The 13444-nt window shown below is 28.9% G+C and overlaps 1 protein-coding gene across 1 annotated transcript in view; it reads left to right on the top strand.

Annotated features, from left to right (window-relative positions):
* The first annotated feature begins 2890 nt into the window (after positions 1 to 2890).
* The window catches only part of LOC130673439 (dynein axonemal heavy chain 7), a 42168-nt gene continuing 31614 nt past the window's right edge, over positions 2891 to 13444 (top strand). The window contains exons 1-14 of the mRNA XM_057478451.1: positions 2891 to 3147; positions 3334 to 3510; positions 3586 to 4030; positions 5529 to 5680; positions 5749 to 5902; positions 5977 to 6126; positions 6957 to 6983; positions 7079 to 7267; positions 9330 to 9706; positions 9783 to 10004; positions 10444 to 10741; positions 10808 to 11155; positions 11238 to 11503; positions 12537 to 12690. Coding sequence (XP_057334434.1) covers positions 3338 to 3510; positions 3586 to 4030; positions 5529 to 5680; positions 5749 to 5902; positions 5977 to 6126; positions 6957 to 6983; positions 7079 to 7267; positions 9330 to 9706; positions 9783 to 10004; positions 10444 to 10741; positions 10808 to 11155; positions 11238 to 11503; positions 12537 to 12690 — 2955 coding nt within the window. The 5' untranslated portion in view covers positions 2891 to 3147; positions 3334 to 3337. The remainder of the gene's footprint in view (positions 3148 to 3333; positions 3511 to 3585; positions 4031 to 5528; positions 5681 to 5748; positions 5903 to 5976; positions 6127 to 6956; positions 6984 to 7078; positions 7268 to 9329; positions 9707 to 9782; positions 10005 to 10443; positions 10742 to 10807; positions 11156 to 11237; positions 11504 to 12536; positions 12691 to 13444) is intronic.

Below are 13444 nucleotides of genomic sequence, written 5' to 3'. Positions count from 1 at the left end.
AATTTTTATAAATTTAAAATGAAAAATTTGGAGTATAAAAAAAAAAAATAATAAAATTAATTAAAAAATTGTAATGTGAATTAAAATGTATGTACATATGTATTTATATATATAAAGTTAGTTGACATTTGTCATATAGTTTATATAAGGCCGTTGGGATATATGTGATTATATATATGGATTTTTGACGTTAGAATATGTGTATTTAAAAAATATGTATTCTTTATCACGGGATCAAAAAGTGATTCAATAAATATGAATATGACAATCAAATTTCCAGTCACTAAAAAAATGTATTTGTTTTATTTATTAATTACACGATTTTTTTTATAATTATAATTATGTTTTTTATCATTAAATCTGTCATAATTGAATTAATAATTAATTTTATTATTGCAACATTAAAATATTATTAATTGTACCTGCAATAAAATTCAAAATATGTCATGCTGTAATACTTAATACAATAAAATATAATAACTATATATTTACAGTGTATAGATCAATGTACAATAAAAAAAATTAGTAATTATCTTAATGTATAATTTTTTTTAGTAAATCTGTTCGCATCCATTTTAGTGGGGTATGTTTATATAGGGAAGGGTGGGGCAGAGCGGCCCCCCTAAGTCAATTATTATTTCTTGTGGCTTTCAACCATAAGATCACTTTACTTTTGTCCTATTTCGAACAAATTTATGGACATTTTGCCAAAATTCTGAAAAATTTTTTTTTTTTTGTGGGGCAGAGCGGCCTCCCTTCAAAAAGTGATAAAAAAAATTTTTTTTTTCGTTTTTTTTTTTTTTAAATTGTTTTCATCATTAAGAATGTATTTCTTTCTCTTGACAACTATTTTTGGTTTTATATTACTCGAAAAAAATTTTTTAAAGCGTAAAAAATCGTTCACTCTCGATTACCTTAATTACTAATTGTTATTTAATAAAAAAAAAAAATCAATTCTATAATTTTACTTTATTTCAAAAATTTATCAACTAAAAAAAAAAATTTAATTTTTATAAATTTTTAGTGACCAAATTTGCCTCTTACATAGAGAAACGGCCGAAAAATATGAAAAAATAATTTTTTCGGAAGTTTCGGCTGGTCCATTTTGCCCCAGGTGTTATGCGTAGGGCTAGAAATGTGGAATTATAATAATTTTTTTTTAATTTGACGATAAAAATACGAAAAAATCACTTTTTCAAAATTTTGGGCTTGTCCATTTTGCCCCAAATGTCATGCGTAGGGGTAAAAATGCGCAAACATATCGGATTTATAATAATTAGTCGAAAAACAAAAAATTTTTTTTTTGGTCAAAATTTCAGGGGGGCCGCTCTGTCCCACCCTCCCCTATATGTATAAGCTATCAGATATTTTAGTGTCCAGTTATTTACAGCTGCATCCACTTAACGTAAGTGTGAATAATTTCTGTTATATTAATTTATTTATTATTATCGTCAAGAAAACTATTCTTACACTTATGAACTCATTCTTCAAATATGATTCAAAAATAACATTTTTTGATTTATAATGAAGAATTTTTCAAAGAAGAAGAATCGAATGGTCGAATAAAAATTATTTTATATCAATTGCAACGTTTCGTCTTTTATTATCCCCCATGAAAAAATTTTATAAAAAAAATATATGACGATCCTCAAGTGAGCAGACAGTTACAAATTTTCGAATTTTTCTTTTCAACAAATAAATTACAAAAAAAAAAAACTAAAAATATACACATGTAGAAAATTTAATAAACTATAGGTGCAATTTTTCAAAATATTTTCTTTTTGTAATTTATCGTTTTTAAAAAAATTCAAAAACTGTCAGACGTCTGCTATCTTCAGTATTATAATTTTATGTTGAACGTTTCTAGCATACAGATTATTGTGTTGATTTTAACACAATATTTTTTACTGTGTATGATCGAACAGTTTAATAATTAATAACTACTCAAGTAGCACACTAGCCTTTGTGACATCCATAAAATATCAGTTTTTCGGCTGTTTTTTGATATATCGATAAGACACCATGACGTTGACAAAACGATCAGAAATTTATGTCACCGAAAAAATATCTACTGGACATAAGTGACGACCCCTGATTAAATAACTGAATTCGATCGAATTAAACAGAATTAAATTTTTAATTCTATTTAATTCAGATAAATTCTGTTAATTCGGTACTTAACTTAAAAATTAATTCTGTCTAATTCGGCGGAAAAACCAGAATTTGTCCAAATTAAAACGAATTCAAATAATTCTATTCTGTAATTCTGATTAATTAAAAAATAATTCTCCAATTTCTGGTTCTGAATCCGAATTAAAACGAATTTGAAATTTTTAAATCGGTTTTATTCTGTTTAATTCAAATTCAAATTTTCAATTCAGTTGAATTCTGTTTAGAAGAATTCGACAAAATATAACAGAATTAAAATTTTTAATTTGGTCGAATTGTTATTTAATCAGGGACAAAAAGTAAATCACAAATAGTGGTAAAATAAGTCATCTAAACGATTTTTTAACTGACATGTCTTTTTTAAGACAGGGAAAACAACACAACAACAGAAAAGGGTCTGAGACAAAAAAAATTTTCTTATCCTTTTAAAAGACATCTTAAAGTTGTCTGTGTGTTACTTGGGTGGAAATAATAATTTTAGAGTAGATAAATTTGTCATGGAGATCAAAGAAAATGTACAGAAGACTACATCTAATAAAGTAAAGAAAGAAAATGAGTTCAATTATATTACTCTCAAGGCCAAATTGATCAAAGAGCTACCGAGCCGCATTAATAAAATTTCTAAGTTAAATCACAAGTTTCATCTGAATTTCCAATTTAATCCAAAATGTTCTGAGGAAATTATTAATAATTTTCATGAAATTCGTGTGGAAGACAAAATTTAAGACTAATCATTTATAATTAAAATTTACCTGTCAAATAATTTGTGTTGTTAAATGAATTAAGTAACCTAGCAACAGAAAACAGTGCCATAGAAACCTAGTAAAGATTTGAAACCTTCATCTACAAGTTACTAAGATTAAAACCCGGAATTGTTTGTCGTTTAAATAACCCTCTATTTTAGTGTTCTCTGAAGTCAAGTTGGTTGGCACCAATGTTAATTTACTGTGAAATTATTCATTGCTGAAATAATAGAGTGTAAGTAAGAGGGTAAAACGAGTCGAGTGTAAGATTTATGTAGATGACCTGAAAGCTCTATTTTAATATATTATAATTTTTAAATGTCTGTCACTTTTAATTTATTTTACACGTGATTTATAAAATATTTTAACGTCAATTATTGAACATTGGAATTTTTTTAAAAGACTAATTAATTCTTAACAGTGAAATGAGTTCCCGAGGTGGTAAAAGAGTTCATGAGAAACGTGACAGGACACGTGAACGAGTTAAGAAAAAAAAAACTTTGGATGAACTTATCAGTATCACTGACTCAAATGCTATTGACAATCTTATTGGTCAAGCTTATAATGATTTAAATATTACGTTTAAACATTGTTCTAGGTATGTAATCAATAAACATTAATTTAAATATTTCTATGGAGTTTTTAATTAAAAGAAAAAAATTTTATTGATAAGAACCCGTAAGTCGTCACCATCAAAATTACGCCGTGAAAAAGAACTGTTATTTAAAATGAATAGTTACACGACATTACGGAAAAATCGTGAAGAATTTCGTCGTAATTTAGTCGAAATGATAATAGCTCAAGAATTGGAAGAGAATCCGGCATCTGAAATTAATGAGGAGAAAGTAATGAGCGCTGGTGTTAAAGACGATTTATTGAAATATTATTACTATATAATGCATGGTATTGATGATGTTCACGTGGCTCCAATCGAGCCTAAATTGTTGGAAAAAATTTTGAATCTCGTGCCCCGTGAGCGGAAAAAAAAATTTAAAAATATTCTTAGTAAAGTTATTGATGAAATTAAAGAAGATTATGCGATGGGTTTGAAAAAATCTATTGTTGATTTTGTACTTCAAGATCCATTGAAAGATGATTTTGGCGTGTATGAATGCAAGGTACGTATTTTTTCGTTTTTTTTTTTATAACAAAAAATTATTAATAAATACCCGTAAAAAATTTAAAAACGGGTTAACTTTTTAATTGTATTTATTTAAATTAGACTAATGGAGTAACATGGGCTTGCGAAGCCACAAATGAAAGACCCCCCCCCTTCTCCATTATGACGGAAATATTTATATATTTACAAATATGAAACGAATGACTTTCTATTGTAATAAAAAAATAAAATTAAAAAAAAACCGAGAGAAAAATTTGCAAAATTGATTGATGAGCTGCGAACATCACGTTTCCTTAGACCCCCGACCCACTTTGTCACAGTACGTGACACCCCCTCCTCCTCCATAAGTGCGAACGTATTTTATGAACGGCCCCTCATTTTGCCAGAGTTAAAAAAAAAATGTTGGAAAATCAAAAATTGCACACCTCAATTGCTCATTTTATTGTTAATCATTACTTTTATTTTTTTTGTTTATGAATTTTTTTATTCAACTTTTAAATTATTAATTTGATTTTTTTATTTCTTAATTCCAGTTCAATTTTTTTTTTTTTTATTTTTTCTAAATATCCCGCATTTTTGTTGTAGATGTCACTCTTTTTTTTCAATCCTACTGTTTTACGCTAGTGCTGCTGCCAGTAGTTGATGGGGAAAAAAAAAAGAAAAAAAGAAATTTACTTTTGTAATAATAACAATAGTAAAAATAAAAATGGCCGCTAAACTTTTCGTGAATAATCAGTCTTATTATTTTATTTAATTACAATTAAACTAAAAGGATTTAGACAGTAATTTTCAATAGGGTTCTTGTGATCAAAAATATAAAGATAATAAAAAAAAAGTTAGGCCGATTAATTGTGTCTATCGAGAGTTATTTGGTTTACTAAGTTTCATACAGGACAATTGACAACTCGTGTCACTGGGATTAAAATAATTTTTATTTAATTAATGGAATAATTAATCGACTTAATATTGGGTCGAAATTATTCTTTAATAAATTATCTTTGTGTTGGTATAAAATTTGACCCATTTTAGTGTAATCGAAAAAGTCTAGAGATAATTTAATGTTAGTGAATGAGTCAAAAAATTTAGAGCGATCATAAAGCACGCCAGCGCTTTCGCGCTTGAGGTGTGCAATAAAAATAAAAAAATTTAGAGCGATCATAAAGCACACCAGCGCTTTCGCGCTTGAGGTGTACAATAAAAATAAAAAAATTTAAAGCGATCATAAAGCACACCAGCGCTTTCGCGCTTGAGGTGTGCAATATGCACATGTAGAAAATTTTAAAAACTCTAGGTGCAATTTTTTGAAATGATTTTTTTTTTGAATTTATGGTTTTTAAAAAAAATCCAAAAATTTTTAGACGCCAGCTAATTTCAGTATCATCATTTAAAATCATGTATTTATATTATTTTTTTGTCAAAAGGGCTGGGGGAGGGGGGGGGGGGGTGACATCCCCGAGATGTGATTTTATGAAATAATATTTTTAAATAATTAATAGGAAGCAATTACAAGAGAAAGACACGAAGTAAAAAATTTTTCACCAGCATTTAGTGGTAGATATAAAAAAATCCGTTTGAAATTAAAAAAAACAATTATTTTATATCATCCATGTATCAAAAAAGCATTAGAGTTGTGGCACCAAGAATTTAGGTAACTAAATTTTTTATCTTAAATAGTAATCTAAAATTATGTATTAATAAATTTACTTTTTACTCAAGTACTTTGAGATTAATTGATAAAAAAGAACTAGAATCTCAATGCAAACCATTCGATCTATCGACATTTGAATCAACTTTTACAAGCATGGTAGAAAAAACAATAGGCGTTTTATGTAAAATATGGTTACCAAAACTCATTAGTATTTTTACAGCAGTAAGCATTTAATTGTTCAATAATTAATTGGTACAAATTAAAATTTTATTTTACTTTATTTTAAAATATCAAAGGGCGCAAAAAAAGGGCTTTTACCTGTCGATTACGATGAACCAAAAATAACTAAATTTTTCAGTTGTCTCGCTTATATTATGAAAAGTCAATTACGTTGTCTTTGTTTATCATCAATGGAAGATTATCTTAATTTTCTTTTTAAGCTCGCTGTAAGTATTTGCAAATAGATAAAAAAAAATTAGGTAACTGTGTGGAATCGGGGTCAACCATATTTTAAAAATTCGAGTGCTTACACCTTAAATATCTATAATTAAATTATTTCTACGTGTTCAGCTACCTTAAGTTTTGGTGGTTGACTTAAAAGTCAATGCATAGAATAATCAGAAAATTGTGTCAATTAGTGCAGTGTGGCACGGAACTGAAAAATCTCAAAAATAATTTCCAAAGTAAGCATAATTTATACCTTTGGTATACACTTACAGATTATTGAAGCTTATATAGCACATAGTTAAGCAAATGTATCGTCAACCCGCCGACAAATGCTTGAAGTTGAAATTTGTTTCAAAGGCATTTGTCTATTTTTGTAATTTTGATTTTTTAAATACCTGTTGACCCCACGGTAATTGTTTCGAAGTGGGGTCAACCACATTTTTGGCCATAAAAAATCGAAAAATCAATATTTTCGAATCGTTTTTTTTTTTGAAATTATTCTATTTGACGGCGGATTTATGAAAAAAATATGTCGATTTTAAAAAATGAAAATAAAAATATTTTTTATACAATTAAAAGTTCAAAAAAATGTTATAACACTAGTTTTTTTTTTTTTTTAAATTTCGAATTTATGATGGTGAATTCTTAAATCCGCCGTGAAATAGAACAATTAAAAAAAAAAAACGATTCGAAAATATTGATTTTTCGATTTTTTATAGCCAAAAATGTGGTTGACCCCACTTGTAAATAATTACCGACCCCACTTCCAAAAATTATAACTATTAACTTTAATTTATAATTCTAAATTAAAATAAAATTATTTAACCAGACCAGAGGATCACGTAACCAATTAGTCGTAAGTAGAAATTATATGTTTAAATAACGATATATTTGAATATAATTAAAAATATATTATAATTTAGTGACAATATTTTATTTCTTAATTAATAGTTTATACCATGCAGCTTCAATATTAATTTAGTTGTAAGAAGTAAAACAATCGGATTTGATCCATCTTTCAAGGCTTTTACGGATACATTACTGTTGCTATTGACCTCGCTATACAAAGCTGTTTGTGGATACCCATGCATTGAAAGAAAACTTTACAGTAGTTATATTTCATCGAAAAATTCATTGAAAGTATAATCAAATATCTTACATAATTTTAATAATAACAATCTACGTAATAAAAATTAATCCTATGATTATTCAAATAACCTTCGGCATGTAGAAGTTGTAGATTTAAGGGTGAAAAATTTTTTTGAATTTTTGAAAATTAGAAAAATAAAAATAACAGATGACTTGACTTCTGACTTTTATGTTAATTATTTTTTTTTATTATCAAAAAACTTAATTATTTGAGAACTTGTTGGTTATGACGAATTTCAACAATTACTGATTTTGATTTTTGTATGAACGAATTTTGACATTTTTGGGAAAAATTGATTTGAGTGGGAGTTTGAAAAAAGTTCTATTACAAAATGGAATTTTGGTTACATCGCAGTTGAAATTTGTTGGCACTAAGGGGGGAAAAGGGTCTGATATACAAAAAAAAAAACAGTAAATTTTCGTGATTTTTTTTAAGAGTACCTTCGTTATTAAAATGCTCAAAATTTGTGACATTATTAAGCATCATTCCAAGAATATTCTGCTAAATTTTTATAAAAAAATATTGAAAAATGAGCCAGTGGTAGAGGGGAGAGCCGAGTTACGCTCCTTCATTAATGATTTTCGACTCTTAACTTTTCAAATTCTAGCATAAAACGTAACTTGTTAGAGCTTGAAAAGCTCATAAAAAAATGATTACATGTAATAGCATTTTCGAGCTCGAAGAGCTCGAAAATATATTCACAGTGATGTTTTCAAGCTCCTTGCGCTCGAAAACAGCGGGAAGTTTTGGGGCTGGCCCGCAGGGTCAACCGACGCCCAGATTTTTTTTTACAACACCGAGTGCTGGGTCTATATTTTCTATGGGATTTCTATGGGATTTCTCTGGGATTTCCAGAGAATTCAACTGGCGATGATTCTATTTTGTTCTTACAACATCGAGTGCTGGGTCTATATTTTCTATGGGATTGCTATGGGATTTCTCTGGGATTTCCAGAGAATTTTACTGGCGATAATTCTGTTTTTTTCTTACAACAGTGAGTGCTGGGTCTATATTTTCTATGGGATTTCTCTGGGATTTCCAGACAATTCAACTGGCGATAATTTTATTTTTTCTTACAACATCGAGTGCTGGGTCTATATTTTCTATGGGATATCTATGGGATTTCTCTGGGATCTCCAGAGAATTCAACTGGCGATGATTCTATTTTTTTCTTACAACATCGAGTGCTGGGTCTATATTTTCTATGGGATTTCTATGAGATTTCTCTGGGATCTTCAGAGAATTCAACTGGCGATGATTCTATTTTTTTCTTACAACATCGAGTGCTGGGTCTATATTTTCTATGGGATTTCTATGGGATTTCTCTGGGATCTCCAGAGAATTCAACTGGCGATGATTCTATTTTTTTCTTACAACATCGAGTGCTGGGTCTATATTTTCTATGGGATTTCTATGGGATTTCTCTGGGATTTCCAGACAATTCAACTGGCGATAATTCGATTTTTTTCTTACAACATCGAGTGCTGGGTATATATTTACTATGGGATTTCTCTGGGATTTCCAGAGAATTTTACTGGCGATAATTCTATCTTTCGAAGAGCTCGAAAATGTATCTACGACTAAATTTTCGAGCTCAAGGAGCTTGAAACCAGCGGGAAGTTTTAGGGCTGGCCCGCAGGGTCAACCGATAGAGAGATTTTTTTTTAGGTGACTCGTCTCTCCCCACTACCACTGGCTTATTTTTCAATATTATTTTATGAAAATTTAGCAGAATATTCTTGGAATGATGCTTAATAATGTCACAAATTTTAAGAATTTTAATAACGAAGGTACTCTTACAAAAAATCACGAAAATATGCTGTTTTTTTTTTTTTTTATATATCAGACTCTTTTCCCTCCTTAGGTTCAAAATAAATAAAGTACTTTTTATTTTTTTTAATTTTTGAAAGTTGCAAAAAAATTTGATTGAAGTACGCAGTTATAAATTTGAATGTTCTTCGCAATAGATGCATTTTGAATTTGTTTTTTAAATAGGAATTTTACTTCTTATTATCATTATTAAATAATTTAAATAGATAATTTTATTTAAAGCCAACAATACACCCTGAAGTTCTTGAACGCTATGAAAATCGAATCGCAGAATTAATACAAGAGCATCGTATCGGTCCTGAGCTTCAAGTTCAACAATTTGATAAATATATCAGTCTAATAAATAATACAGACGAAGAATTCGTCACAAGTTTTTTAAATGCCGAAGTACCAAAAAGTTTTTCTGAATACGCAGAATTGATTGAAAAATATGACCAACTTGGAAAAAATATTCCCGTTGAATTCGATCGAACATTTTTTGTGGGTCTTTTTGATGTTCATCGTGATGATTTGATGGAGTACATGGCCAAATCAGCAAATATATTGAAAAGTAGTTTGATTGATAGAATGATTGATGATTATCAATTCAAATCACGAGTGTAGGTAGCGTTTTTTTCTGTAAGCTTTTTTTTAAATGATAATGAAATGAATCGAAACCGGGGTTTCAATTTACAGAATCGGTGAAGATTATGAGAGTATCGCGGAAAAAGCTCTAGGTACACCGGCAACAACAAGAGAGCTGATGGATTTGAAAGCTTTTGTTGTAAAAGCTGAAACGGAAATGATTATTGACTTGGAAAATCGTCTAAGAGAAGTTATAAAATACGTACAGTTTTTATCTGATTATACTCTTCTTACTTCTGTCGAATTAAAAACAAATAACTTTGCATTTCAATGGTAACTTTTATAAAAAATATTTTTTTGCTTACCCGGGGAAAAGTATTTTAGACATACTTAGATCTAATTTTTTAGTTATTACGATCTATGAAGATCTATAAGTCAACCAAAAGTAAAGTAGACGAATTATCAAACTGAAAATTTAAGAATTTTCTTGAAAAAAAAAATTTCGAGACTCAGTAAAAAAATAAAATTGATTTCTAAGATGAAGTTGTCAACTTAAATAGATTTGTTGATGTCAACGTAGATCTGAAATAAAAAAAAATGAGATCTATGTCGATTCAATCAAATTTTTGTAAATCTGTTATTATTTCGCGGGAAAATTTACAATTTCGATTTAAATGAAATTTCACATGCATCTGAGTAGATCTAAATTTTGACAAAATCAGATCTCGTTAATTTTTCCGTGGAAAATTAATTTAACTTAAAATGTTTGAAGGTATCACAAAATGCCAGGAATATTTGAGGAACATAGAAAAATAGTTGAAGCTAAAACTGGTGAATATCAAGAAGCTTTATTAGGACGAATTGAAAAGTTTAAACAGGATTTGAAAATATGGGAGAAATATTGTGACGAAATGCAGTACTGGGGAAATATTGATGAGATATTTCGGTATCGTAAAAAAGCAACAAATTTAGAAAATCGTCTTGTAGCAGCTATGAATACGATAGACGAGTTTAATGAAGAAGAACAGATGTTCGGGTGGCAGATGTCACAATATCCGTTACGAAAAAAGGTTTCTAAGAGCTTTTATTTTCAGAGAAATTCTTAAACAAATAAACAAAATAACTTAATTTGACAGATTGCTGACAAATTGTCACCTTACAAAAAATTTTATGATATTGCTTGTGATTTTATTTCACAACACGAAATGTGGATGGGTTCGATGATTGGAAGTCATGATCCAGAAACAATTGAAAATGAATCCGGTACTGCTTACCGCAGTGTAATGAAATTAGAAAAATCATTTCAAGAACTTACGGTCCGTAAACTTGCCGAGGTTGTCAGAGTAAAAATAGAAGAATTTCGTGAACACATGCCACTTATTTCAAATTTAGGAAATCCAGGAATGAAAAGTCGTCACTGGACCCAAGTTTCAGAGATCGTTGGGTTTCCAATAAAAGTTGATGAAAGCATGACATTAGCACGTGTAATTATTCAAAATTTATCCTACATTTTTCTTTACACTGTCTTCGTTTTTTTGTTATTAAAATACTTAATTATGATTGAAGATCATAGACTTTGGTCTGGATGAATATGTACCGAAATTCGAAGGAATATCAGAAGCGGCGACTAAAGAAAGTAATTTAGAAAAAGCACTTTTAAAAATGCATGCAGATTGGACTAGTGTTGAATTTACTGTTAATCCATACAGAGATACTGGTACATATGTCATTGCTAGTATTGATGAAATACAGTTGCAATTAGACGATCATTTAACCAAAGCTCAAACTATGAAAAATTCACTTTATATTAAACCATTTGAAAAAGAAACACTGTGAGTTCATTAATGAACCCGTGTAAAAAAATTTGTTTTAAAAGTGTTCACTACAAAAAAACCCGGGGCAAAATGAGACACTACTTTTGAGGCAGACAAATTTTTTTTTTTAATTTAAAAATGCTTGTAACAAAACTATAGTTGCGGTTTTTAGAAAATAATTAGGCAAGTTGGCCAACCCGTAGATTGAGGCGAATTTTCAAATTTTGGTAAAAAAATATTTTTCTCGAGAATTTATCTGAATTGTTTTATTGAAAACTTAAAAAACCTCATTCTGAGTTAAAATCAGCCATGATTGAAAACAAAAATTTTTTTAATAAAAATTTTAATATATGCGAGCAAAAATTTTTAAACTGCGCGTTCTGAGTCTAAAAACATTTACGAAAAAAAAATATAGCCAGTGAGTGTTTCTTTTTTGGTATTTTCAATAGTTCGAAAATAGTTAATGGAAAGTTTACGATTTTCACGTTTTAAAACTCAGCATAATAAACACTTTCGTGTTAATAAAAAATTAATATTTGAAACAATGAAAAAGAAATTTACTCATTTCAAGTACAAAACTTGAATCGTTTACTGAGAATGTATGAGGATAAATCGGAATACATCAGAATGGGTGTAGATGGGTGGAGATGGATGAGGATAATCATGGATTTTCCTATCCATATCCACAATCAGTCCTCGTTTTCCGACGTCGGGAACCACAAATTGCAAATCTCAAATTCTACTCCACCGTCCATCTTACGGCATTGAATAAATTAGTATTTGAAACAATGAATAATAAATTTACTCTTTTCAAGTACGAAACTTGAACCGTTTACTGAGAATGTATAAGAATAAGTCGGAATACATCAGGATGGGTGGAGATCTTTTTTTGTATTTTCAAAAGTTCAAAAATAGCTAATGGAAAGTTTACGATTTTCACGTTTTAAAACTCAACATAATGAACACTTTTATAACGATTTTTTTCACACGGATCATTAGTTCCTCAACTGTGCTTAAAATAATTAAATAACTATTATAAAAACTTTTTTAGAGAATGGGAAGCTAAACTATATTTATTGCAAGACATTATGGACTATTGGTTAAAAGTTCAAGCAACTTGGATGTATTTAGAGCCAATATTTTCATCGCCAGATATTCAACAACAAATGCCTGAAGAAGGACGTCGTTTTAGTGCCGTAGATAAAGTCAGTAAATTTAATTACACGGAAAGAAAATTATGGGAAGTTTTCCTATGCATTATGGGAATGGTTCCCACAATGGTATGGGAATAGTACCTATACTACTATAGGAATGGTTCCCATATATTATGGGAACCATCCCCATAATAGTATGAGAATAGTTCCCATACCATTATGGGAATGGTTCCCATAATATTATAGGAACCATTCCCATATCATTATGGGAACCATTCCCATAATGGTATGGGAATCATTCCCATACTATTATGGGAATGGTTCCCATAGTGGTATAGGAACTATTCCTATAATATTATGGGAACTATTCCCATAATGTTATGGGAACCATCCCTATAATATCATAAAAATTTTTTTTTGCACAATAGTGTAGAAATTTTCCAAAATTTAAATTTTCTTGAATGTTTTGTGCTGACAAAAAATTCTTATTAAAAATTTTAATGTTTTTTTGCCAAATACCATTTTTTTTTTCAATGTTTGAATTTTTGTTTTTATGTTTAATAATATTTCTGTGTATTGTAGAATTGATTACCACATTTCTTTAAATTAATTTTTTCATGATAATATGGGAACCATTCCCATAATATTATAGGAATGGTTCCTATAATATTATGGGAACTATTCCCATAATATTATAGGAATGATTCCCATAATGGTATACGAACCATTCCAATTGCATTATGGGAATCATTCCCATAATATTATGGGAATACTTCCCATACCATTATAGGTACCATTCCCATAA

This window comes from Microplitis mediator, chromosome 1 (genome assembly GCF_029852145.1).
Source record: "Microplitis mediator isolate UGA2020A chromosome 1, iyMicMedi2.1, whole genome shotgun sequence".
Lineage (NCBI taxonomy): Eukaryota > Metazoa > Arthropoda > Insecta > Hymenoptera > Braconidae > Microplitis > Microplitis mediator.
This window is presented reverse-complemented; position numbering and strand designations above follow the sequence as displayed.